The sequence below is a fragment of the Peromyscus leucopus genome, chromosome 3, assembly GCF_004664715.2.
Source record: "Peromyscus leucopus breed LL Stock chromosome 3, UCI_PerLeu_2.1, whole genome shotgun sequence".
Classification (NCBI taxonomy): domain Eukaryota; kingdom Metazoa; phylum Chordata; class Mammalia; order Rodentia; family Cricetidae; genus Peromyscus; species Peromyscus leucopus.
Genome location: NC_051065.1, coordinates 98,983,796 through 99,009,405, shown reverse-complemented (window position 1 = coordinate 99,009,405; position 25,610 = coordinate 98,983,796). Strand labels below are relative to the sequence as shown.

The 25,610-nt window shown below is 50.1% G+C and overlaps 3 protein-coding genes across 14 annotated transcripts in view; 1 reads left to right on the top strand and 2 right to left on the bottom strand.

Moving 5' to 3' along the window:
- Dctn1 (dynactin subunit 1) overlaps nucleotides 1-12,814 on the bottom strand; it is a 32,914-nt gene extending 20,100 nt beyond the window's left edge. For 6 of the 9 annotated variants that reach the window (XM_028871328.2, XM_028871329.2, XM_028871330.2 and 3 more), the window contains exon 1: nucleotides 346-658. In XM_028871328.2, coding sequence (XP_028727161.1) covers nucleotides 346-378 — 33 coding nt within the window. In that variant the 5' untranslated portion in view covers nucleotides 379-658. Of the gene's footprint in view, nucleotides 1-345; nucleotides 659-12,743 lie in introns of those variants that run through there. The other 3 variants (XM_028871333.1, XM_028871337.1, XM_028871336.2) reach the window with 2 other exon arrangements.
- Wdr54 (WD repeat domain 54) lies at nucleotides 7,257-25,389 on the top strand. 3 transcript variants are annotated; one of them, XM_028871343.2, is made up of 10 exons: nucleotides 7,257-7,494; nucleotides 22,321-22,543; nucleotides 22,658-22,720; nucleotides 23,087-23,153; nucleotides 23,249-23,302; nucleotides 23,568-23,695; nucleotides 24,521-24,621; nucleotides 24,712-24,874; nucleotides 25,049-25,123; nucleotides 25,203-25,389. In XM_028871343.2, exons 1-10 carry the CDS (start codon nucleotides 7,397-7,399, stop codon nucleotides 25,332-25,334), a joined length of 1,104 nt encoding a protein of 367 aa, XP_028727176.1. In that variant the 5' UTR covers nucleotides 7,257-7,396; the 3' UTR covers nucleotides 25,335-25,389. The 3 variants fall into 3 exon arrangements, with proteins under 3 accessions (XP_028727176.1, XP_028727179.1, XP_028727178.1); XM_028871346.2 differs by lacking the exon at nucleotides 7,257-7,494 and adding an exon at nucleotides 21,884-21,963; XM_028871345.2 differs by lacking the exon at nucleotides 7,257-7,494 and adding an exon at nucleotides 21,894-22,019.
- On the bottom strand, nucleotides 15,772-21,850 carry C3H2orf81 (chromosome 3 C2orf81 homolog). Of its 2 annotated transcripts, XM_028871339.2 has the most exons (4): nucleotides 21,672-21,847; nucleotides 17,622-17,843; nucleotides 17,313-17,534; nucleotides 15,772-17,195 (listed from the first exon to the last, which is right to left on the bottom strand). In XM_028871339.2, the coding sequence occupies exons 1-4, from the start codon at nucleotides 21,687-21,689 to the stop codon at nucleotides 15,831-15,833; spliced, it is 1,827 nt and encodes a 608-aa protein (XP_028727172.1). In that variant the 5' UTR covers nucleotides 21,690-21,847; the 3' UTR covers nucleotides 15,772-15,830. The 2 variants fall into 2 exon arrangements, with proteins under 2 accessions (XP_028727172.1, XP_028727174.1); XM_028871341.2 differs by lacking the exon at nucleotides 17,313-17,534 and having other exon boundaries at nucleotides 21,672-21,850.
- Nucleotides 25,390-25,610: the final 221 nt, after the last annotated feature.

The following is a 25,610-nucleotide window of genomic DNA, read 5'->3' as shown; positions in this document are numbered from 1 at the left end:
GACAGAGAGCAGAGCATATATATGGACAGGGCCTCACTGCAAGGCCTTCTGACCCGCAGCCCAGTCAGAGACACACTGGACCCCTCACAAACCCCTAGCCTCAAGACCAGCTGGAATCAGAGGTCAAGCCTAGGGGGCCCCAGTTAGGGTCCAACTCAGGGGAGGGGGGGGCTGTCCAGCCTCCTAGTACCAGAGCTCCAAAGGCTCCTTGGAAGTCCACTGTGTGAGTGCCTCAGCTGAGGGCCAGCCTGTCTCCCCAGCCCCCACACAAGTGATGTCCACAGGCGCCCAGGCCTGCTCTAGCAGCCCTCCCAGGGCCATCCCACATTGATTGAGGCCACTTACCCGATTGTACGCGTGCCTCTTGCTCTGGGCCATGTTGTTCACCCGGACTCTACCCCCTCCCCCAGCTAGCCAAAGACAGAGAAAAGGCAAAAACCTAGGCAGGAGGGGTCAGGGTGATGGGCCTGCATGGACCGGCTCAGAAGCCGTCAGGCACAGCCCTCCCTCCATCCGTGGGTCTCCCTCGGCAGGGGTAAGGGCAACGATGGGGCTGAGGACTAGGTCCCTTCCACTGCCCAAGGAAGGATTCCTGAGCCCAGAGACACTGAACCCCGCTTGCCAGCTGATGAGTCTCACTCTGCGCTAGTGCTGCTCCAGACTGTCAGGAAACATGCTGGCCTCTGGGTCCTAGTGCTCCCCGGCTTCACCTGGGCCAGATAAGACCGCCTAGTACCCAAGGATGGGCCCACCCACAAATCCTCAGCACTGGAGCCCACTGCTCCAGCAGTCCTGACACTTCTTCCTCACCTGTACCCCCTACCATCACTGCCCTCACCCCAGAATGTGAAGCCTCAGCTGATCCCCAAGCATCAAATACTACTTCAAAATGATCAGCTGCCTACAGCCTTCACATGAACAACTAACTCCCCCACCACCACCACCACACACACTTTCCCTTGCTTTTCTGTGTTACCCTCCCCAAAAATATCTGGACTCAGGTCCAAATCCACATGATTAGGGTCTGGAATTCAGTCTCCCACGGGGCCAGGTAAACAGCAAAGGAGGGCAGAAATGGAGGCGTGCTCACACAGAGAAAGCTGGTCAAGAACAGCTCCACACTCCACAATGGCAAAGGTCCCCACAGTCGCTCTCCTCGGCTTCTAGTGTCAGGCCAGCTTCTGATCCCCATTCAAATGGATTGCTAACGGCAGTTTTCAACAGCCAAGAGCCTCATTGTCCCCTTGGGCCCCCCAGCCACTCTACCTCTGTCCCTGTCTCTTGTCCCCTAACACCAGACCCAACAAGCTGATTTATTTGATTGATTGATTGATTGGTTTTTTTTTTTTTTTTTTTTTTTTTTTTTTTGAGACAGAGTTTCTTTGTGTAGCCTTGGCTGTCCTCAAACTCACAGAGATCCACCTGCCTGTCTCCTGAGGGATTAAAGGCATGTGCCACCACTGCCAGGCTAAGCTAATTTATTTTTTTTATAGTTGTATATGTCACAAAATACCTTAACAATGTTATATTACCTTCATAATTTAAAAACAAATGCTGTTAATTTAATGAAACTACTCATTCTAGTGAGGTCTCCACATATTACCTCATTTATTCTTATCTGCCAATGACTAGGAATCAGCAGACCAGGGTCCTTACCCTGTAAGCAAAGTTAGCATTGGGTCTGACCACTGAGTGCCCTGGCTGTAATGTGGATATAGATCCTGACATACTTGTCTTCCTTCACCAACAAAACTGCAATTTCTGACACTCTGTCCACTACCCCAACAGCAGAACAAGGTCACAAACAGTTCTCAAGAAGGTGATGAGTACGTGTGAAAACACCATACTGAAACCCATCACATGCTACCTTACCGTTCTAATTAATACATTCTCTGCATCTTCACTTCTGCCCAGAACCAGCGACATCCCTCCCTGCTTCCCCGCAGTCTCCAGATTGCCCTCCTCTCCTTATTCCCCACCACACAGGAGGGCAGAGCCATTCTGGCCCAGGCAACCATACTAAACCCATTCAGAGTATCTGCAGTCTACAGAACACATTTCAAAACATCACTGAGTGCTCGGCAGACAGCTCAGTGGGTAGGACAGAAATTGGGGCTGGAGAGATGTCTCAGCAATCAAGACGCCTGGCTGCTCTTGCAGAGAACCTAGGTTCATCCCAGCACCCACAAAGAGGCCACAGAGGCTCCCAACTGTCTTTAGTTTCACTCCTAGAGGATCTAATGCCCTTTTCTGACCTCCAAGGGCATGGTACGCACATGGTGCAGCCATATATGCAGAAAAACACTCACACACATAAAATAAAACTTTTAAAAAATAATAAATATTTAGGACAGGGGTTGGCAAGACGGCTCAGTGGTTAAAGGAGTTTTCTCTTCTGGATGAGGACCTGGGTTTGGTCCCCAGCACCTATGCTGTGCTGCTCCCAACCACCTGTAACTCCAGCTCAAGATGAGATAGACAGATGCCTCTGCCTCTGCAGGAACCTGCACTTACGTTCACACACACACACACACACACACACACACACACACACACACACACACACACTTTAAAATGAAACAAATCCTTTTTAAAATAAAAGTAAGCATAGAGAGGTGGTTCAGCTGTAAAGAGCATGTCCAGTTCTTGCAGAGGACCTGGATTTGGTTCCCAGCACCCACATCAGGTAGCTCTGGGGAGTTTGACTCCTCTGACCTCCCCATGCATACATGTGCACATGCCTACACACAGGCACACACCCACACACATAATGAAGAATAAAATTAATCTCTAAATTTGCCAATGAATATGTCTATACATATTTTATTTATATATGTCTGTGTATATAAGTAAAATAATAAATTTTTTTACTTCTTGGGAGCCGTTTATTCTACCAAATGGGAGTACGGGACACAGCTCCCCTAGTACTGCAAGACTCAAGTAAGAGAAAACATGGTAAGGAGTATTAAGACTATAGAATTCCAAAGAAGTACTACTCAGCAGGATCCTAGGTATATATAAATCTTCAAATGTATAGACAATAAATATTATATAAAATTAGGCAGGAGAAAGGTGGACTGGGGAAAAAATTATCTGACTGTGCCTTGAATTGTGGAGCTTTTATATTTGGTTTGGGCCCACACAGAAGCCCTGTAAGTTATAAACACAGAATAGACAGAGACATAAAGTACCCACTTGGGGTCTTCTGTCAAACTACAAAGCCTTCTTCGGGGAAGTCCACAACTTCTCTTTATGATGCAACTGCCCTCCGTGCAGAAAGGCAAGTACTTATTGAATAAATAAACACACTGAGATGCACTAGGAAGTAAGAAGAACAGGCAGGGACAGGTGAGCGAATCCAGTGACAGCGGGAAGTCAGTCTCATTCCTGAGCTGTGGAGTGGCATAGCGAGCCTGCTTGAGGAAGATCAAACATGCAGTAGAGCATGTAGACACGGGCAACCTGCAGGGCAGGGTTAAAAAGAAGAGCATGCTGCAGTGGTGAGCATGGGGTGAGAAGGGAAAGGGAGACAGACAGACAGATGGGATGCTAGGAAAGACAGCAGACTGGCATGAGCCCCACACAGCCCAGGACACAGCTCTGTTCTCATGTTTCCTCACCTGCATGACTCTGGGCAAGATGTTTAACTTACTGAGCCACAGTAACCCAATCCACACACACAAAGGCATTCTCTATTTGGTATGGATGTTACAAAGAGTAAGGAAAACAAGTCAGGAACTAGGGAGCAAGACATACTAGCACTTGGAGTACACAGCGAGACTATCTCATAACATTAACCTCCTCCCCCCCCAGAAATGTTAGGATTTAAGCAAAGGATCTGTTACAATGCCTGCCACAGACTGTGCTCTGTCAGATGTAGGTGCCTTCGTGGTTACTGTATCCACCCAATGATGATGACCTGCTCACAACAGGAACTTTAAGGTTGCAATAAATGAAGAGGTGAATGGATGCAAAAATTAGCAAATGAGGGGCTAGAGAGGTGGTTCAGCGGCTAAGAGTGTTTGCTGCTGTTACAGAGGACCCGAGTTGGTTCCCAGCACCCACCCTGTAAGCATCACAACCACCTGTGACTCCATTTCCAGATCTGACTCTCCCATCTGTCCTCCACAGGTATCCCTACACACATGTACTTATAAACGCACACACAAATAGTAAATATTTATAAAATAACACACAAATGAATAAATAAACTGGGAGGCTTTTAGGTGTGAATAGCAGAATAAGGACTGAGGGCTGGAAGGTGGTTCAGTGGGTGAAGCACTTGCCGAATAAGCTTGAGAACGCGCACCTGTAGTCCCACCCTACGGAGATCTGGGGGGAAGGAATCCTCAAGAGACCCTGTCTCCAACAAGGTGTGAGGCTAGGACCAACAGCAGAGGTCTTCCTCTGATCTCCACAAGTACGCTGTGGCAGGTGTGTACCTACATCGGTACACACGACCACACATACACACACACTGTGTACACACAAGAGCATTTTGTTTTGTTTTCGTCGTCGTTGTTGTTTTTCAAGACAGGGTTTCTTTGTTTAACAGCCCCGGCTGTCCTGGAACTCACTCTGTAGACCTTGAACTCACAGAGATCCACCTGCCTCTTCCTCCTGAGTGCTGGAATTAAAGGCGTGTGCCACCACCACCCAGCCACAAAAGCATTTTTTAAAAACAGAAAAAAGAAAGCGGATCAAAACAGAATGGGGAAGGCTGGGCGGTGGTGGTGCACATCTTTAATCCCAGCACTCGGGAGGCAGAGGTGGGTAGATCTCTGTGAGTTCGAGGCCAGCCTGGGCTACAGAGTGAGTTTCAGGATAGGCTCCAAAAGCTACACAGAGAAATCCTGCGTCAGAAAAACAAAAACAAAAACAAACAAACAAACAAAAAACCAGAATGGGGAAAGGGAAACTAGGCATGTTCTAAGGGCCTTTTTGGAGCAAATCCAACTGTGCACACTAAAATGTGTTTCATCGCCTGCTTCCAATGTGAACCCGTGAGATGGATGCTTCCCAGTAGTTAAGGACTAAGGAGAGTGGAAAGAGGAGACTGGAGGCCGGACTCTAAAAGACAACGTGAGGGATCTGTCATGAAACCATGCCTGTGTCCTACCTGAGACTCCATGCCACAGCTTCACACAGGGCTGGGGAATGAACTAAGTGTGTGTGTACTCTATCAGTTTGTGCGAGTGTGCGTGCGTGCGCGTGCGTGCGTGTTTTGCTGCAAACTTAACTGCCAGCCTGTGTGTTAAACAAGCACTGTACATCCTTAGCCCTTTTTCTTTCAAACCTTTCACGTCTTTGTGTGCACGTTTACAGGAATACAGAGGCCAGAGGGCAGTATCGGGTTTCTTTCTGTTACTCTCAACCTTCATTTTGAGACAGGTCTCTCACTGAACCTGAAGTTGCTGATTCAGCTAGACTGACTGGCCAGCCAGCCCTGAGATCGTCCTGTCTCCACCTTCCCAGAGCTGCGGTTACAGGTGCACACTCGTGTGTCTGGCTTTTTCACATGGGTACTGGGGATCAACCAGGTTGTCATTCTTGTGTGACAGCAGTTTACCAACAGAACCAACAGGCTCCATACTTTCCATTGACAGACTCTCAAAAAATTGCCCAGGCAGGCCTTGGGCTCATAATCTTCCTACCTCTATCTCTCAGGTAGCTAGTACTACAAACCTGAGCCAGTGGGCCAGTTTTTCCATGTTATTCCTTATAGCCTTATGTAAATGGACTAGTTACTCCAAAATAGAATATTTCAGGCAGAGCGGAGGACGCAGGTTCACTAGAACACTTGCCTAGCATGTGACAACAGGTCCCATGCCCAATACTGTGAACAAAAGCTTACGATATTGCCAACAAAACAAAAAGAGGGGTTGGGGAAATGGCTCAGCACTCACAGTGCTCGGTATGTAAGCATGAGTACTGAGCGCAAATCCCGGAACCCACTAAAAGCTGGGTGTGGTCGTGCACATCTACAATGCAGGGTTGGTGCTGGGCAGATATGGAGCCTGCTGAACAGCTAGCCTCGCTGAAGAAGGGGGGCTTCTGATTAGGGGGGCATTCTGATGTCGACCTCTGGCTTACACACACACACACACACACACACACACACACACACACACGATTAGTCAAATTGGACTGTATTACCCTATCTGTGAGTGATGCTGAGTCTCAGATATCAAGCCTAGCTATATAGGTGCATGCTTTTGCCACAGCATTACTGGGCCCCTGACACTGTCCCATGGGAATCTTCATATTCCTTTAGTAGAGAGCGACAGGACCTGGATTTCTAATCCATCCTTCTCCTCAGCAGTATTAAATACTGTGAGATATCTAGGAAAGTGGGGGGAGGGAGTCTTCAGTATCTGACAACTCAGTAAGTCTTGGAGAATTTTTAGAAAATAACAAGGAAACAAGCAGACCTGCAGGGGTGGGGGACGGACGGAGGGACGGACGGACGGACAGACGGACAGACAGTGAGGATGAAGCCTCTTCATCCTTTTTTTGCTCTATCATTTCTATCCTCTTTTTTTTTAACCTCAGGATCCCTTAGCACTCTAATTCTCTTTCAGTCTCACGCTGCCAAACTTTGAGCCCACATTTTGCTCTCGCTGATCCTGCCCTAGGAGGGGCTGGTTTAAGCCTGGGCAGCCTGACAATGGAGCCAGACTCTCTGAAAGCACTAGTGAAGAAGTGAGTGTGCACACACACCTCCAGAGTCCAGCAGGGGGAAGGCCTGCTCGCTCAGAGAGGAGGTCGAACCGAACCCGGCAAGACCGACTGCACGGAGCTTTTGGTCCTGGGTCTCACTCCACTCCCTGCCGTACCAATCTGACAGAGATGGGAGTGGATCCTCGATGGACCTTCTTCACCATTCCAGCTCATCATCCCCAGAAATGGCTGCATCCTACTCCCAATCTGAATGGAGCTCTCCCCAACCCCAAAGTTTCCCTCACTCCAACAACTACCCAGGGATTTCCAGGTCCACCTCCAAGAACCAGGAGAGGAAAGTTAGTTACACAGTCCTCCTCACTTATCTTGAGAAAGGAACTTGTGCAGGAGTGCACGAGGCCCTCAGCCCCACACTCAACAGCAGCAAATGTCACACCCACAGGAGTCCCACTTGTCTGATTCCATCTGATTTAGTTCTTTCCCTGAATCAACCAGTAAAGATCCTGGCACTAGGACCCAGCAGGCAGGGAGCACGGAGACTGCGCTCTACTGAGGTAGATGCACCATTTCCCAACTTCAGCAAAAGCCAAGGCAGCCAACAAAGGCACAGCTGAGGTGGCCGAGCCTCTGCCGCCTGGGCAGCTCACCAGCCACTCCTCAGAAGCAGATCAGACCGTCCTTTCTTTTTTAAAACCCACATCACCACCTGATCATAATGGAGATCAGTCTCCTCAAACCACCATGCAAAGGCGTATCCATAGCAACCTCAAAAGGAAGGACACAGAGATGCTCCAGGGGCTGCAGCATAAAAAGGTGAGTTTGTTTCTCCTCTATCCGTGCCAACTACCTTTCTCCCTCCACTCATCAGGGGTAGGCCCTGCCTGCAGATCTTACCCACCACACCGACTGGGAAAACTCAAAGGTGAGCTAAGAACCAAACTGTAACATAAGGATACAGGTCTGCCCAGTCCCAAAGCTGAGGACAGAATGCATTCTCCTTTTCTGGAGGACGGAAACAAGGTCTCTCTTCCTAGTCGCTGTTTCAGGTGATAGTCTCATCCTTCAGTATCTGACAAGCAGCCAACGGGTGGGTACCTGTCTTGCTAGTCAAGATGCTGGGCAATCACTCGAGAATTTGCAAATTCCCCTATGGCAGCAACGGACCCCACCTCCCTGCCCACTAAATTGCTCCCTTCTCTAATGCCTTGGGAGGACTCCCATTTCTGCAGAGATACTCACCAAACATGAACACTAAGCCTGATAAAAAAAAACCTGCATGCCCTCAAGATCCCTTTCTGTAAAACAGCAATATAGTGCTTCACAACTGGACCGTTGTGAAAACCACAGGAGGGCTTGGGCAGTTCAAAGCTAGCATAGACCGCATAGTTCCATAATGAGATCTGGTGCCCTCTTCTGGCGTGCAAAGTTACATGGTGGCAGAATGTTGTATACATAATAAATAAATCTTAAAAAAAAAAAAAAAAAAAAGTCTCCCAATAGCCTGAACCCATATTCTAACCCTTCAGTCTCTCCATCATCGGCCTCCCAAAATACCACTCCTTGTCTAAAATCTCCCAGTGGGGCCAGTGAGATGGCTCAGTAGGTCAATCTGCCACCAAATCTGACAACCTACGTTTGATTCCCAGGACACATATAATAGAAAGAACCAGTTCCTACAAGTTTTCCCTCTGACCTATGTTCGTATGCACACGTGTGTGGGGACACACACACACACACACATACACACACATACATATAATAAAAATGTTTTTATTAACTGAACAGCAATAACCTCCCCTTTGATCCCAAAGTTCTCACATTCTGGCTGCTTGGATCTACTTCCCCATATGCCCTGCAAATATAAGCGTATCACCAGGATTGCACTCTTCATCCATCCCTACTTAGCTCAATAGTCCCCTCTTTCCTGAAATTCTCCAACTTCTCCCTGTACAGTCTGTTATTTCCTCTGCCCTAATATAGACACCTTGGACAAAGTTCAGTTACAGTGCTACACTTTCCTGAAAATCTTGCCTACCAACCTTCCTAGGACCGAGAGCTTTACCCTTGGTGTCTAAACACTGAGCACAGTGCTTTGCCTAGAGCAGCACATGATATTCCAAAGTTACTGTCCTAGCCTGGCTCTAGGTATATGACCAGCCAGGTTTTAGAGAAGAATGGCCCACGCTTGCAGCCCACATGAGTGGTTAAGAGGGCTTGCTGGGCAACCATGAGGCCCGAGTTCAGACTCTAGAACCCACCAACAAGCTCCAGCACTGTGAGGGGTGAAGAAAAGAACTGCTGGGGTGTGCTGGCTCCTTCAAAAGGAGTAAGGCATCCCAGCACTTGGAAGGCTGAGGAAAGCTTATCTCTACGAATTCGAGGCCAGCTGGTCTATATATCAAGATTCAGGTTAGCCAAAGTCACATGTGACACTGTCTTAAACAAACAAAAGAGAAAAGTCAGAGTATTAGAGGATGCCACTGTCTTTGACCTCCAGGCACATGCACAGGGACACACACCCTGACCCACATGTGTGCATATATCATACCACACTTACACATATACACACACACACCACAGGGTGGGGAAGTATATATATACATACATACATACATTCATACATACATATAGACAGACAAACAGACACAGCAGTGCATGAAGCTCTTTCAGATAGGAGCCTAAGCCCAGGTCTAGAAATTGATGCTAACACACAATCTCAAGCTCATATTCTTCCATGGTAAAGGAACCACAGACAGGCTCTAAGTAAAATGCAGACCTTCTGAGGAGGAATGTTCTAAAGGCCCCACTCTCTGCTGCTGTGAGGTCCCTATGAGGTAAAAAGGGGCAGGGAAAGGTCAGGATACACATGAACTTGACCTATCAGCCAACCTCAACTAGTACTCCTGAACGTCAGAAAGAAAACACCAATAAGCCAAAGCCAGAATCTCCAAGATGGCAAGGACCCCAAGATGCATTTGCATCAGGCAGCCTCTTACCTTGTCCTGGTCCATGGACACACACTCTGAGTAGCAAACATCACAGAACTAAGAGTCAGGCCACCAGTTTCCAGAACAAATTACAGCCATGGATGACAGGAGACACTGAGAATGCAGTTTATGTTCCCTCCATAACTGACTAGCCTCTAAAGCAGGCCATATAACTACAGTCCTAACCTCCACCTCCAGTGGCCACTGCCACCGGTGGGGAGGTCCAGAGGGCAGCAGCTGATGTTGTTATGAGTCTCCAGCCTCTCTGATTCCTCCCTTCCAGTGTCTTCTCGGTGCACTCATAGCCAGCCAGGCTTACCTGAGCACCTGCACCCTCCCTTCCTCCTCCTCACCACTGTCGGCACTCTGCTCTGCCATGGGACAGCTCTGAAGATGAAAGCCAACCATTTCTCCTTTCTGGTGCTTCATCGGCTGCTCTGCCAACCTTACAGGAAATTACATCAAATGAGATCATGCCCATAAGTTCTGTAATCTCAGTTAAACATGAAAGCAAGTCATCACTGCTGTATCATCGGTCCAAGTCCTCTATTACTATGCAAAAATCTCTGCCTCTCTCCTCCCGACTTCTAACCACTTCTTACAGCACAGTGAGGTAAATGCGCTCTCCAGCACTGCTCTGCTCACTCCGCTGCCGTCCTTCCACGCCGTCTCCTTCTCACTATCTAGTAACCCTGGTTCTGGTGTGCACAGTCTCATCTGTGCACTGCTGCAGCTACTTCCAGAGCTTTCTGTAGTCTTGCACACCACACCCATCCTTCAAAGTCCAGCTAAAGTCCATTAGGTGCAAAACAGAGACAAATTAAAGAATGAGTTTTCTTCAGTGTGGTGAAAGAATTAAGGACCAATTCAATTTGAGGAAAAAAGCCAGAATAGCTGTCATCAGATGCTGTAAGAGTCGATAGTTTCCCTCAGCTTCCGTCAGGTTTTTGAGGGAGGGCCTCACTCTGTAGCTGAGGCTAGCTTGGAATTCACTGTGTAGTCCAGACTGTCCCCAAACTCAAAGCAATCTTCCTGTATTGTCCTCCCAGGGTCTGGGATTACACACATGTATCATATGCACAGCTTAAAAGCCAACTTTCTATTTTATTTTTGTTTAAGTAGCTGGGGCTATCCTAGAGCTCAGTATGTAGAGTAGGCTGGCCTCAAACTCACAGAGATCTGCCTGCTTTAATCCCAGCACTTGGAAGGCAGAGTTCTACAAAGTGAGTTCCAGGACAGCCAGGACTACACAGATAAGCCCTGTTCTGAAAAACAGAAATCACAACAGAAAAGTTGAGTACCACCACACCTGGTAAGAGTCAACTTTTTAAGAAGAATTTGCTTTTCTTTGGTTTCACTCTAATAGACAGCCTAGACAAGAAGGATGGATGTTGCAGAGGTTTATTTCACCAACCTCCAGAACATCTTTAGTGTGCTATCCCATGAATAAGATGAAATGTTTTATGCCTGTAATCCTCGCAACTAGGAAGTGTAGGTAGAAGCAGCCCTCAAGGTCAGCCTTGACTGCACACGGAGTTTGAGGCTGCCTGTACCACATGAGACCCTATTAAAAAAAGAAGAAGGCGGGGGAGGGGTTGAAAGGGAGAGGAAGAGGCACGGAGAGAGACTTTATATCTAGTTATTTCCCCATTGTTAGAAATGTTCAAACCAAATTGCAAACTTTGCCACATTGACAAGGATATCGTTTATGGAAGTCAATTGCAGCAAAGGTAACTGTGTTAGAACCCAGCAATGAGATGAGAGGAGCTGAGAGGTCTCCTAGTCCTGACACCTGTTTTAAGGTCTGGACAAAGTGACTGAGACATGGCAGCAGACTGTTCTACACAGCAGGCAGCCAAATGTGTGGGTCAACTCAGTGATATGCTACTGCATCTGCTCCCAGACCAGCAGCACTAACGCCGCCTGGAAACCTGTTACAAACGCAGACTGGATTAGATTTGTGTTCTCACCAGACTCTATCCAACTAAACCCATACTCCCATTAGAGTAAAGACCATTGGCACACACTGCCCCTTGACAATGGTGGCTTTCTATTTCTGGAAATTCATTTCCCAAACTGCACCAGACGTTAAGCAGACCAAGAACAAAACAGGCAAACAAACAAACAAAACCCAGTATTTCCCAGTCTATTTTGGGAAATCTCCACATACACCCCATTTGGAGACTTGATAAATACCACGTGCACACTAAAAGTTGTGAAATAGTCTGTAGTTGAGAAAACCTGAAGCATAAACTTTCAAACATATATGAATACAAAGCACCTTACAAAATAAAAGTTATGGGGGCTGAAGAGATAGCTCAGCAGTTAAGAGCACCTACTGCTCTTACAGAGGACCCGAGTTCAATTACCAGGACCTGCAGCCGGCCGTAAGTCCAGCTGCAGCTGGCCTCTGTGGGGATCTACACTCATACACTTTTTTTTTCTTTAGGTTATCCTCATCTCTTTAAATACAGTGCAGCTCAGGCTTTGGCAGCACAGTAGGCTAAAAATGCCATCTCTAGACTCTCGGTACCTTATGTACACTAGGGTACCAAGCGGCCAACAGGCGCTTGCTGTTCTCCGCGCGACTATAAATGAGAGTTCGGTTTTAAAGATGTGCCTCCTTCAAAACAGCAGTTTTACATCTGTGTGCTTTAGCCGTTGTCCAGGCCATAGCGAGGAAGGATGTATAACCAAGACGACTTCGCAAGGATCATGGTGCCATCCTAGTCGGACCCCAGGACAGGGAGTAGTCACACAGCAAATGTATTTCCAGACCCCCCACGTTTGAACCTTCTAGGATTATTTTTTGTCCTCAGTTAACACAATTTCCCCACCACGTGTCCACAGGAACCTGGGCTCGGTACCGGTCAGGGCAAGCCCGGGCCCCTTGCAGAGCCGGAGGCTAGTGGGCAAGCCTGGGAGAAGCTCTCGCTGGGGCCCCAGGCCCGCGCCCTCCCGTCGGGGTGCCGCCCACCCTCCGACCCCACCTGGCCCGAGCCCCGGGCCCCCGCCAGCTCTGCGCCAGCTCCGGGGCAGCTCAGCAGACAGTTGGTGGGGTCGCCACCCGCGTACCTGCTGTCAGGGCTCCGCGCCCGGCTCGGCCCCGCCGCCGCCCGCCGCCCGGGACTTGCTGCCCCGCCCCGCCCCGCCCCACGGGCTGCCCCGCGCGCAGCCCGACCCGTAGGGACCCCCGGAACCCTCAGGTCCCAGGAAACTCTAGAGTTCTGGGTACAGTCTCCTCATTCTTGCAGCCCCGCCCTGGCTGACAAAGTCACGCAGAACGCGGCAGAGAAGCCATCGATAAGGCACTGAGCTGGACACCTGCGGCAGGGTGCAGGCAGGCGCACGCGCACTACGCCAGGGTAGGCGATTAGGACCACGGTGGAGAGGCTCGGCGGGGTGAGCGCCCTCTGCTGGCGGAGGACTCGGGGGACACGTTGGGAGTTTTTGTATTGTTTTGGTCTCTAAACGCGACGTATATGGAGTCGGGGAAGGGAGAGGTAAAGTAAGGTGTCCACACCTTTTCTAGTCCCTTTTCAGCTGTTCCTCAGCCCTCCCATAACTGAACTGGACCAAGAGGTCTGCAGCATTGAGGGGCATTTCTTCAATGGAGGTGTTGTCGAAGACTCTTGTCTTCAATGTCTATTTGCTAGCTTTTTTGAGTGTTAATTGGCTTGTTAAAACTAGCGATAACCCAGTACTAGAAAGGGTGAGGCAGGAGGATCGCTCCAAGTTCTAGAGGAGCCTGGGGTACCAAGGAGGAAGAATTGAACAAGTGTCCAATGGTACCTACAGGCAGGCATGAAGGAAGGACTGAGCAAATGTGCAAAGTTACCCGCAGGAAAGGGAGTTAGGATTTCACAGCCGGGTTCCAGTTCTACCTTCAGTTCACTAAGCTGTGTGAAATCCTGCGCTGGTTACTTAACCTCTCCTTGCCGTTTCCTTATTTATGAAATGAGACTGTCCATGACAGGATCTAGAAAGGTTGGACATCTCTACTAGCATTCCTTCTCACTCCCATTTCATCTTTTAAATATTTCCAATTATTCTCAACATACAACGCATTCCTACCATTCAAAATCCAGGCTCCAGCTGGTAAAATCACTCAGCAGGTAAAGGAACTTTGCACAGAAGCCTGACAAGGTGAGCTTGGTTCCTGGAACCCACAGGAAAGTAGAAGGAGAGAACTGACCAAACACACACACATAGACTCACACCCACACGCATACATACACCACACACACACACACACACACACACACACTACTAAATAAAATACAATAATCAAATTAATACTTTAAAGTATTCACTGAGCCAGGCACAGTGGCACATGCCTTTAATCCCAGCACTCTGAAGGCTGGGGCAAGCTGTTCTCTATAAGTGCAAGGCCAGTCTGTTGTTTTAGCAAGTTCCAGGCCAACCAGGAATTCATAGTAAGACCCTGTCTCATTTAAAAAAAGAAAACAACACCAAACCTCAGGAGGCAGCAGCAGTTGGATCTCTGAATTTGGGGCAGGCTGGTCTATAGAGCAAGTTCCAGGACAGCCAGGGCTACACAGAGAAACCCTCCCTTAAAACAAAAAAACCCAAAAAGAAGAAACCCCATGTCACTCCCCCCAAAAAGTATGCACTGAGAAGCCTCCCTTTAATCCTTGTTCCAATCTAGCCCACCTTCCTTGGCTACTAAGGATAATTAACTATTAGTTTCTCGGTCAATCTTCTAGATATTTTATTTAAATGCAATCACATATGAACTTAAGAGTTTTACTCCTTCTGTTGCTTGTGCAAAGGGTAATAGAATATATACATCTACACTCTGCCTTTTTCCTTAATAGAACAGCATCTTCTGTAAGATTTACTCATTTTATGTGTATGAGTGTCTACCCACCAGACACATGCACATGGGGAAGTCAGAAGAGGATGTCTGATCCCCTGGAGCTGGAGTTAGAGATGGTTGTGAGCTGAGCTGCCGTGTGGGTGCTGGGAATTGAACCCAGTTCCTCTCTGGAAGAGCAACCAATAAGTACTCTCCACTAACACTAACCCATCACATTCAAACGAAGGGAGGGAATCTTTCCTAGTTGTACAAGCCAGTGTCTGTAATCTCAGCACTTGGGAGGTTGAGAGATCAGGAGTTCAAGGCCATCCATGGCCTGATAGCCAGACTAGGCTGCAAGAGACCCTATCTTGAACCTGTGTCTTCATTTGTGGATATGCATAATTTACTAACCGGATTCCTCTAGTTACTTTGTTTTCTAGTCCTGTGTATATGTTTGTGTGCGCACATGTGCATTTGGAGGTCAGAGGTTGACCTGGGTGTCCTCCTCAGTCACTCTCTACCTTATCGTTTTTTTGAGACAAGGGCTCTCACTGAACCTGGAACTCCTCAATTCTGGCTGGACTGGCTGACCAGCAAGCCCTAGGGACCCTCCCATCTACTTCCCCAGAGTGGGGTTATAGGCGCTGGGACCTGTATTCAGGGATGCTCTGCTCTGCTGTGCACAGCAGGTGATTTACTGGCTGAGCATCTCCCAGGCTCTGTTTCTAATCTTTTGCTGTTGTGTGTTGTGCAACCTTAGGGTACACAGGACATTTCACATGAGCAGATTTATGTGTGTTGTAATTGTTTAAGATTTATTGGATATGTATGGTCGTTTTACCTTTAAGTCTGTATGGTACAATGTTTTCTTGGCACACGCAAAGTTCTAGGTTCAATTCCCAGAACACAGGAGCAAAAAACAAACAGAAAAGAATGGATTTTTCAATCCAAGCTGAACTGACTAAGCTCCAGGAGTCAGGAAAGCAGGTTGAATTTATGTATCGAATCACTCCATGAATAATCTCAGTTGTGCCCTTCCCTGTTGAACGGGCAAAGTTCTCCCTGGGAGCCAGAGTGTCGTTCCCCCTCCCCCTCCCCTACAGTCCTCACTTCTTCTCTAAGGTGTGTTTGAGGGGGCGGGGATGTGTCTAGAATGCTTCCGCCGCCAGGGAACAGCCTGATCCCTAAGACCTGTCTCCTACCGCTAATAATGACAACTGTGCCCCCTGGAGTCCAGAAAGAGAGTAGACAGCCTTGGAAGAAATGGCACCATCTCACCAGTCAGTTCCTGCCGCAACGCATGTTTATTTTGGGCAAGGCTCAATTCCCAGTGTGGAGGCTCAGGACCCAGAGTGGGGCACAGGCTTGTCTGGGAGCAGCCAGGCTTTGGGGGTTTCCTTCTTTATTAGCTGGGTCACAATCACCTGGGGCCTGGGCACCCCTGTCTGGATGGGTTGCTGCTGCTCAACCGCATGGGAGGTGTCTCCCTCACACTCCTCCAGGGTGGCAGCAGGGCTGAGCAGCTCCTGGGTGCCCCGGTTCCACATACTCACACCAGGAGTCAGCTTCATGGTGTCTGAAAGAACCAAGGGCTTCCACAGAACCTGGGACGTGGCCTCGAGGACCTGGGGCGCCGCTAGGGGCCATCCCGAGTCCTCCGAGGCGTCATCAGCAGCAGGTTCCTGGCCCTGCGGAGGCACGCGGGTCCGACCGGCCCACAGCTCGCCCAGCTGCTCTGCCTCCCGCTCCCAGCCGCTCGGCCACTTAGCCCGAGGCCAAAGCTTGGGACTGGGGCTGCGGGCGACTTCGGGGGGGATTGGGTTTCTGGCGAGGAACCGGAACCCGGGGCTGAGGAATGGCATCTTGGAACCGAAGCTTGGTGAGGACTGGGCCAAGTTGGGATCCGGGCCCAAAGCACTGAATGGAGCGTAACACTGGCGAGGGAACCTTGAGGTAGAGACGTGGGGTTTAGAGTGGGCGCGTGAGCCGAGGGCTTGGGGCCCGCTGACTGAGGTTCGGGCCCCCGCTTGGCTCTTTTCACTCCGCGGGCGCCCGCGATATATTTCCAAAGGGCGCGCTTCGGAGTCTGGGTTCAGGACCTCGGCCGTTGGGCGCACCCAGTGGCGGGGCAGCCGAGCGGGATCCAGGCGCACCACGGGCGTCTTGCGGCTTTGCGCAGGCTGCGGCGACCGGCAGGGCTCTTCTGGGGTGGGCACACTGAGGAGGGGCACAGACCCGTCCGAGGAGGCGCCGGGCATGCCTTTGCTCTCGAGGTTCAGCCGGTCTCCTGCCGCATCTGGTTGAGGCACGCAGAGGTAAAGATCCTCGAGGGACAGGTGGGAGCCGAGGGATGGTCCCTTCTCCTCGGAGGCCTGGAGGCTGACAACTTGGGGCAGACCCGGGGAAGGTTGGGGACTGGGGACCCGCACCACTTCCAGGGAAGTCAGTAAGGACTCCTTCGAAGGCAAGATGTCACTAGGCCATAAAGCCTCTTTTGAAGACGTGGCCAAGATGTGGCTTTGCTCCTGACCATCGGGTTCTTCCAAGGTATCCCCGGGCTCAACTTCCTGAAACACCTCCAAGTTGGGCGTGGGTCTTGGGGTGACTCTTGGCTCAGCAGAAGGCTCTGGAAATGCTGTTAGCTCCTGGAAGTCTCTGTCCGACCACGGTGAACCTAAAAGGAACTGGTCCGGGTTCCCAGGTTCCTGGGGAAACACATAAGGGTAATGAGATGTTGGAAGTGGGGGAAGGACCTCACTTTGTGGTCCTGAGCGGCTCCGGAGGAGGCTTCTGTCGGAAGGAGGCTCGGGGCTTGGGCTTACTTCGCCTTGGAAGTGCTCCTCCATACCCCCGGGTGCCGGCGTGTGCAGTACAGGCACGGAGCCCTGGGCCCAGGCATCCGTGGTGCATGCCAGGGGCTCCTGGTCCTCGCCCCACGTGGGGTCCTCGGCCACTGCAGATTCTCCCTCATCCCGGGCCAGGAAGCGCCACTCAGTGATCTGCAGCATGGCCTCTCGGGCCTGGCTAATGGTGAATGGGACGCACTGTGGAAGTGAGGGAGGGTCTCAGCCTCACCAGGAGAGGCGGGAGAGGTAGAAGATGGGATCTGGAAGACCCAGATCTAGGCCCACCTGCTGAGTCAGGTAGACTTTGAAGGCAGACTCCATGACTCGAGCAAGAAGGTCGGCCAAGATGTCACCCACTACGTCCTCGCCCTCCTCCAGGGACAAAAACGCAATCCATTCTGCCTCATTGAGCCGCCCGGGCACGATGTCCACCTGCGGCACCGGCTGGGTGGGCGGCCGGGCTTTTTCAGCCTTGGATCGGGTCACCCCACGGTCTCGCGCCTGCCTCTGTGGGAACGAAACGGGCACTCAGGACAGGAAACGGAAGGGATGGGACTGATGGGCTAGAGCCTAGAAAGACGCTTTCTCAAGATGTTTACTAAGAAAAGGGACCAGAACAAGGCGCCTCACTCAATCTGCGATGCAGCGGAGGGACACTCTGAAGGTATGCGGATCAATGTAATACTCAACAGCCCTTTAAACAAGGAAACTGACACTTGTCAGAAGCTAGCCCTCATCTGCTTGGATGCAAACTGAACCCCAGGCCTAATGATGCTCAACTCCCAGCTCTTGCTGTTTGCATTACTGCCGTGTCCGAGTTCTTGGGAGTTCAGAGAATTGGAATCTGAGTCATTGAGGTCACTAGAACTTAGTCTCTTCTGTTTGAGGTTTGAACAGTCTTGTTATGTAGCCCTGGCTGGCCTGGAACTTGCAGCAATTCTCCTGCCTCTGCCTCTCAAATCCTAGGATTACAGGAATGTAAGACCATGCCAGGGTCTCTATGTTCTGTTTGTTCGTTGCCTTTTTGTGTATGTGTGTACTGTAGTTCTGGGGATTGAACCTGGAGGCATTGTACATACTCTACCACTGAGCTAAACCCTAGGCCTCTTTACTTTTTGTTTGTTTGAAACAGATTCTTTTTATGTAGCCCTGTCTGTTCTGGAACTCTCCTTATATGTAGACCAGGCTGGCCTCAAACTCACAGAAATCCACCTGCCTCTGCCTCCTGAGTGCTGGGATTAAGAGTGTGTCCTGTTACCCCCAACTCTCTTTTTACTTTTTATTTTGAGATCTCACTAAGATCCCAAGGTAAGTCTTGAACTCACTCTGTATTCCAAGCAGGCTTTGAAATTAACTTGTGGTCCTCTTTTTCTTTTTTTAATTGAAAACTGATATCATACATTCTGATCACAGTTTCCCTTCGCTCTTCTTCCAGATCCTCCCCACCTCCCCTCTCATCCAACTCCAGGCCTTCATCTGTCTTTCTCTTTAAAAAACAGGCAAATTAGAAAGGCAAGCAAATCTGAATAATAATAAAAATAAAATTGTGAAAATACACACACACACACACACACACACACACACACACACCAAAACAAAAACCATAAAAACACAAAATCAGAAACCATAATATACAAGCAAAAGACCAGAGAGATTATTTTTAAATGTCCAAATAAAACAATCTATAAAAGCACCATTGAGATAGTTTTTTCTTGGCCTTCTGGGACACGGGGCCTACCCTTAAATGTAGTTTATATACCCAGTGAGACTCCATTGGGTAAAACTGATTTTTCCTTTGCAAGTGATTTCCAACTGGAAATAGCTTCTAGGGTGGGGATGGGAGCTTGTGTCCACTCCCCCTTCATAGCGCTAGGACCCCATTTGGCTCAAGCTTGTGCAGGCCCTGTTCATGCTACTGCACTCTTTGTGACTTTACGTGCGTATCGTCCGGTCAGGCTCGGGAGACACTGTTTCCTCGATGCCATCCATCCCCTCTGACTTGTGGTCCTTTTGCCTCCCAGAGTAGCTAGGATTACAGGCCTGCATTACTAGATCATATTTAACCATTATTATTATTATTATTATTATTATTATTGTTATTATGGTTTTTTGAGACAGGGTTTCCCTGTGTAGCTTTGTACCTCTCCTGGAACTCACTCTGTAGAACTCACAGAGATCCGCCTGCCTCTGCCTCCCGAGTGCTGGGATTAAAGGCATGAGCCACCACCGCCCGGCTTTAACCATTATTTTTATTTCCATTTTATGTAGTTTGCCTAATATCACACCTGGGAAGTAGTACAGTTAGAATTCATATACAGATTTGTCTAATTCCAAAACCTGACTCTTGCTTCCCAAATAAAGATATTCATAAAGATATGGAAAAGAAAAACATGCCCAGATATATTAAAAACTTTTAAAAACCGAAGAGAAATAAAGTAAATGACAGTTGGTGGGATGACTCATTTGGGTAAAGATGTTTGCTACCAAGCCTAACGACCAAAGTTTGATTCCCCGGACCACAGGGAGAAAAAGAACCGACTCCCACAAGTCACCCTCCACTCTCCATTCATGGTCTATGACACACACACACACACACACACACACACACACACACACACACACACACACAAATAAGTAAATGTAACAAAAAAAGTTTTTAAAAATCACTAAAGCCCCCTGTGATGAGTTGAGCAGGAACAGCCCCATAAGCTCATATATTTGAATCTTGATCTCTAGTTGATGAAGCTGTTGGGAAGGATTAGGAAGTGTGGTCTTGTTGAAGGTGAATAACTAGGGGCCAGTTTTGAGGTTTCAAAAGCCCATCATTTGCAGTCAGCTCTATTTGCCTTGTGGTTGTTATCTTGAGATGTGGGCTCTCAGCGACTCCTCCAGAACCATGCCTGCCTGCCTGCTGCCATGCTCCCCATCATGATGGTCATAGACTCTATCCCTCCGGAACTGTGAGCCCCAAATTAAACCCTTTTATAAGTTGCTTTGGTCATGGTGTTTTTTTGACAGCAATAAAAAAGTAAGTAAGGTGAGCCCAAAGGTAAACTAGGGATATAATAGTTCACAAAAGAAATGTAGATGAGTAATAAAAAATGTGCAAAGATGACCGGAGCCAGTGGTGGTGGTTTATACCAGCAAACCCAGCATTCAGGAGCCTGAAGCAGGACAGCAGCCATGTGTTCGAGACTGGACTGGGCTACAAAGGGAGAGAGTGAAGGAAGATGGTTCCTTCCAAACCTTACCTCCAAATAGAAACCTGTGTCGACCTGCCTACCTCCACCCTTATTGCTTCGTATTTTATATTTCCTAACATTCATCCTCCCAGGCAATCTGAAGTCTCCTATTCCCCTACTCTTCCAATCTCTGGCCGTGGATTCCCAGAGACCATCTGCCTACTGCTGGGATTAAAGCTATGCTTCCTCATGCTCAGCCTACATCTTTAAACCCCAAACACAGAACTGATCCCGGAGGTGTCTCCCCTGCAAGCCTTGCGTCTAGAGATGGGGAGTGAACCTGACAAAAGAGGACAGAGATTTTTTTTTCTCTTTCATTTTCCCAGAGTTCTTCCGATCTGTATTTTTAAAATGTCTTCACTTTGAGAATAGGAGAGATGTCTCAGTAGTTAAGAGCATTGGCTGATCTTCCAAAGGACCTGGGTTTGGTTCCTAGCACCCATACGATGGCTCAACACTGTAACTCCAGTTCCAGGAAATCTGGTTCTGTCTCCTGGTCTCTGCAGGCATCACTGTGTGAACATGCTGCTCAGACACACAAGCACACCAAACACCCATACACATAAAATAATAACGTTTTTTCTTAACTTAAACAATTTGGCTATTGACAGAGGGTGTTGGTATGGGAAGAGGCTATGAGTTCAGGTGTAACCTGATCTACATAGTGAGGTCTAGGCCAGCCAGGGCTGCACAGTGGGACCTTGTCTCAAAATAAAAGGCCAGCCATGGTAGCACGTGCTTTTTATGACAGCCCTCTGGAGGCAGAGGCAGGCAGATCTCTTGAGTTGAAGGCCAGCCTGGTCTACATCATCACACTCTGCCTCAAAACAACAACAACAAAACAATAATAATACAATACATTAACTTTAAAGGCCAGCCTCTGAATTGTTTAATCCATTTCACAGTCCTGAAACTGTCAAGATATTCAGCCATCAAGCGCTCTCCCTAGTGCCTGATCTGGTTTACCCACCAAGACGGGTTCCTCGGCATAAACGAATTACTACTTGTACTAGCCGGTTGTTTCGGAACTCGCTTGCTCTTGGCCTCGTCCCGCCAACCCCAGTTCTTGCACACTCCCCAAGTTGAAGCTCACCGAGCCTTCGTGTGACATTGTCGCGACAGTCGCTCCGACGCGGTGTTTCAGCTGCCTCCAGGACCCTCCATCGCTGCAGCCGCCGCGGCCGCGGCCCAACGGTCGCCTCGGCAACCAGGCAGCCCTGAGGGTCTCAGGCGCGGTCCACGGTTGCCCCGGCAACTGCGCCGCGCACCGCCCCTTTCCAGCCACAGGCCCCGCCCAGAGGCCGTGCGTCAGTGCGTCGTCTCTATGGTGGCGGCGGATTCGGAGGGACCTGAGGATCGTAGCGTCAGGCGAGACAGACTTGAGGGTGGGGGTGGTGGGGGGGTTGCAGGTGTGACCTCTGACCTTGGCGTGGACCTTCAGGTAACCAGACTGTGGGAGGAAGGGCTGGAGGGCTTATTCTGCCTTTTTAGCTGGGGCGTTCGGGACCAGGTCTTTCCATCACCATTCTTCCTGTGGGATTCCCTGGTGGCCGCAATACTCAACCTTGGGGCTCTCTCCGGCTTCGTGGGATCCTCTCCTCCTTGTGACTGTTCCCCATCACTTTCCTCGTGGAACCCGTCGATCAAGGGTCTCTCCTAGTGTCTCACCCTTCTCCCCTGCCCAAGTGCCCTCTGTGGCCTTTTCCTGGCTCGCTCCAGTGACTCTAGTATCTTTCTCCCAGGATGTTCCGCCGCGAGCGCTCCATCCCACTCCGCGACTCTGCCGCCGCCCTGTCCAACAACCTCAGTGTACTGCAGCTTCCAGCCCGTGATCTCACGCATTTTGGAGTGGTTCATGGACCGAGCGCCCAGATTCTCAGCGCTGCCCCTGAGGGTGTGCCCTTGGCCCAACGCCAGCTCCAAGTCAAAGTGGGCGTTGGAGTGAGTCCCCCACTTATCACTCAGGTGAGGCTAGGAGTTAAAGAGGCGTTGCCTAAATCAGCTCTGCCTTTGATCTTGAATCCCTATCTATCCCCCTCGACGCTTTATGCCGTCTTACTGTGATGCGTGTACCTCCAGGTCCACTGGTGCGTCCTCCCCTTCAGAGTACTGCTGGTGCTCACCTCACATCGAAGGATACAGGTGAGAAGGGAATCCTCCCCTCTTCCCTCTTCAGCCCCCACGCTCCCCAGTTCCCTCTAAATAAACTCTTCCAAACTTCCGGTATGTGTAGGCCACCCTTTCTCTAGTTTTCATTCTCATGCTTTCCATTTTCTTCACCCCTCAAGTTCCACCTCAGCCATCTGCCTCCTTCAATCACTCTGTGACCTTCGGTACATGTAGCCTCGGTGTCCTCCTCTGAAAACTAGGGATTAAGAGTAGTGCCTCCCTCCAGAACAAGTGTGAGGATTACATGGACTTGGGCTGACAGGGCTGTGTGAAATGCTGGGCCCAGAGCACAGCAAGGGTCCGTTGGATCATGCTCCCCTCCTTGCCCCCATCTTCCAGATGTATGAGTCTGACGGCTCCCTCATGGTCTATTGGCATGCCTTGGATTCAGGAGATGCGTCTTCAGGTAACCCGCAGGACCAAGTGGAGCAGGGGTGGAGGCTGGGAGGGTTTGCCAGGGCTGGAGGAAGTGCCGTGTCTGAGAGCTGTTTTTATATTCAGCACAGGCTATGTTTGCCCGAGGAATTGCTGCCTGTGTTCACTTCATCTGTGTGGGTGAGAGGCCTAAATGCAGGGCATTAAGGTGTACGAGGTACATCGTTACGGGCTTTCCGTCAGGAGGATGCTGAGGGGTTGACGAACTTATGAAGGCTTAGGGGAGAAGGTGGGGGGAGGGAGGGTATCAGAGACTCATAAAAACATTTAGGGAGGGATAGTGAATGGAAAGTCAGGACTGTGGGGTAGAGGGAGTGTTAGCTGTGGTGACTGGAGACCCAGGCGGGTCAGGAAGTCATCAGTGGGACACTGGTTCTGGCTGCAGGAACATGGTCCGGTCGGGTACTGGTGTTTGACATCCCTACTAAGGGTCCCAACATTGTACTTAACGAGGAGCTGGCTGGGCACCAGACGCCAATCACAGACATTGCCACTGAGCGTGCCCAGGGGCAGGTGAGTAGACCTCCTTCCTCTACCTGTTCTAATGGCCCCGGGAGCCTTCGTCACACTGGGAGGCCCCATTTGGGTCTTAGCTCTGCCACCAAGTAGAAGTGTGGCTTTGGGATCATCTGCATTTCCTTTCCTGAAGATGTAGCAACTTCAGGTCTGGAGTAAAACATACTTTACATTGAGTGTTCTATAAAAATCACTAACGCTCTCCAGTGCTGGTGTGAATCCAGAAGTTGGAGCCGACCACTTCCCAGATGCTGCCAACACGGACAGCTGTAGCTTCCTTCTCTGGATTTGAGCAAGTGCCCCTATTCTGACCCAGCGCCAGGGCTAGCCTTTCCAGAAAGTCCTCTCCCTCTTCCAATGCCCCCCCCCACTCTGAATAGGCCCTGTCCACATGGAAAACTCTTTCCCCCCCCCCCTTGGATTGTAAACCTCTTGAGAACAGGGTGTGGCTTTATAATCTGTACCCTTCCCAGCACGTTTGTCTGCCTGCATCAGGTCAGGAGGCCTCCGGGCTCGTTGTGACTGATCGGCTCATTACAGAACCTCCAAAAAATCAGGAAATGGCAAAGGAACAATTATACATCCGCTTCTACTCCGCGATGGGGGCAGGGGAGGTGGTGGCTGTGAGGTGCATATAAGGACCTACAAGGAGCCCATGTCTAAGGGACTCTCAGAGGTGTCTGGTGTCAGGCTGGCAAAGGACCTACCTCTTGCTCTTTCCCCGTAGAAGCAGAGGCAGGCATGGCTTCACTTCCCCGCCTGCCCTGTACTCTGGACCACACAGACTGTAGCAGGAAGAGCTGACCCCGACTTTCTCCTCAGGATGGTGTTGCTGACATGGTGACAGCCGATGACTCGGGTGTTCTGTGTGTCTGGAGGTCAGGAACTGCGTTCACGTTGCTGACTCGAATACCAGGATTCGGGTAGGAGAGGCAGAAGAGGGTTTTGGCCTTTGTGAGGGTAGGGAGAGTGTTGGGGTCTGGAGAAACCAAAACTGAACCTCACCCTTGCAGGGTCCCTTGCCCCTCCGTGCAGCTGTGGCAGGGTGTTGTGGCAGCCGGGTATGGGAACGGGCAAGTGCGTCTGTATGACGCCATCACAGGAGCACTCCATGTCCAGATCAGCGCCCATGCCCGGACCGTCTGCGCCCTGGACCTCGCTCCAGAAGCAGGCAAGGTCAGTCTTGTGCATCCCTAAGTACTTTTCCCATGCTTAGATGCATAGCTCAGGCTCCTCTCCATACTCAGTGTAACTCCATCCCCGGGTACCTGGACTGGGACTCCAGCCCACACCCATCCTGTCAGGGCTTTCTGACCCCTTGGCTACCCCTCATGGGTTTCTCTCTTTTAGCTACTCTCTGCTGCTGAGGACACATTTGTGCACATCTGGAAGCTGAACAGGAGCCCAGAGAATGGCTCCATTGAGGTAGGTTTGTAGAAGGGTGGGAATGGGGACCCAAGCAGAGGGTGAGCAGCAGGGCTGACCAGTCTTCCCCTCCCCTCAGGTTGAACACTGCCATGGTGAATGTATTTCTGACACCCAGGTGTGTGGTGCTCGGTTCTGTGACCCATCAGGCAGCTCCTTTGCGGTGACGGGTTATGACCTTGCTGAGATCCTGAGATTCAGCAGTGTCTGAGAGAGGAGCAACCGTCCCTTCTCCCTTGGTATTTATAAAGTATTCCTTCCATGAAGCCCTTGCCTGCTTACTCACTACCACAGCCACACTTCTAAACAGCAAGCTCACCGGGCGGTGGTGGTGGTGGTGGCGGCGGCGGCGGCGGCGGCGGCGGCGGCGGCGGCGGCGGCGGCGCACGCCTTTAATCCCAACACTCGGGAGGCAGAGGCAGGGGGATCTCTGTGAGTTCGAGGCCAGCCTGGTCTACAGAGTGAGATCCAGGACAGGCACCAAAAC